At 72.9% G+C, this 439-nt stretch overlaps 1 protein-coding gene across 2 annotated transcripts in view; it reads right to left on the reverse strand.

Annotated features, from left to right (window-relative positions):
• sirt1 (sirtuin 1) overlaps window positions 1-357 on the reverse strand; it is a 45960-nt gene extending 45603 nt beyond the window's left edge. For both annotated transcript variants that reach the window (XM_048608710.1, XM_048608709.1), the window contains exon 1: window positions 108-357. In XM_048608710.1, coding sequence (XP_048464667.1) covers window positions 108-312 — 205 coding nt within the window. In that variant the 5' untranslated portion in view covers window positions 313-357. The remainder of the gene's footprint in view (window positions 1-107) is intronic.
• Window positions 358-439: the final 82 nt, after the last annotated feature.

Genomic DNA, 439 nt, shown 5'->3' on the forward strand with positions numbered 1-439 from the left:
CCGACCTCCCCCTCTCCCCACACCTGCACCACCGACCTCCCCCCAATACTCCCCACGCCCTCCAATCCCTCTCCACTTCCGCCCCGCCCCCGATCCAGCCCCGGTACCTTCCCCCGGCGCCGCCCCGCTCTCCGGGCTCTCATTCGACTGCGGATCGTGCCGGGTGTCGGTCCCGGAGTCCTGCTGCTCGGCGCCAGGCATTCTCCGCCGGCGGTCCCCGGTGCCGGTGCCGGTGGCGGTGGGGCCTGTTGCCGGGCCCGAAACCGGACCCTCGAGCCGGGCTCTCTTCCGGAGCTGATCCCCGTCCGCCATCTTCCCCAGCACCGCCCCAACCGTCACGTGGGCCCGGGGTCAGGGGGAACCGACCGCCGCGCCTGCGCACAGGGTGTGAATGTGTGGGGAATGGGGGGGGAGATTGGGATTGGGGGAAGGGGGGGGG

Source organism: Rhincodon typus, chromosome 20, assembly GCF_021869965.1.
Source record: "Rhincodon typus isolate 14 chromosome 20, sRhiTyp1.1, whole genome shotgun sequence".
NCBI classification, from domain to species: Eukaryota; Metazoa; Chordata; class Chondrichthyes; order Orectolobiformes; family Rhincodontidae; genus Rhincodon; species Rhincodon typus.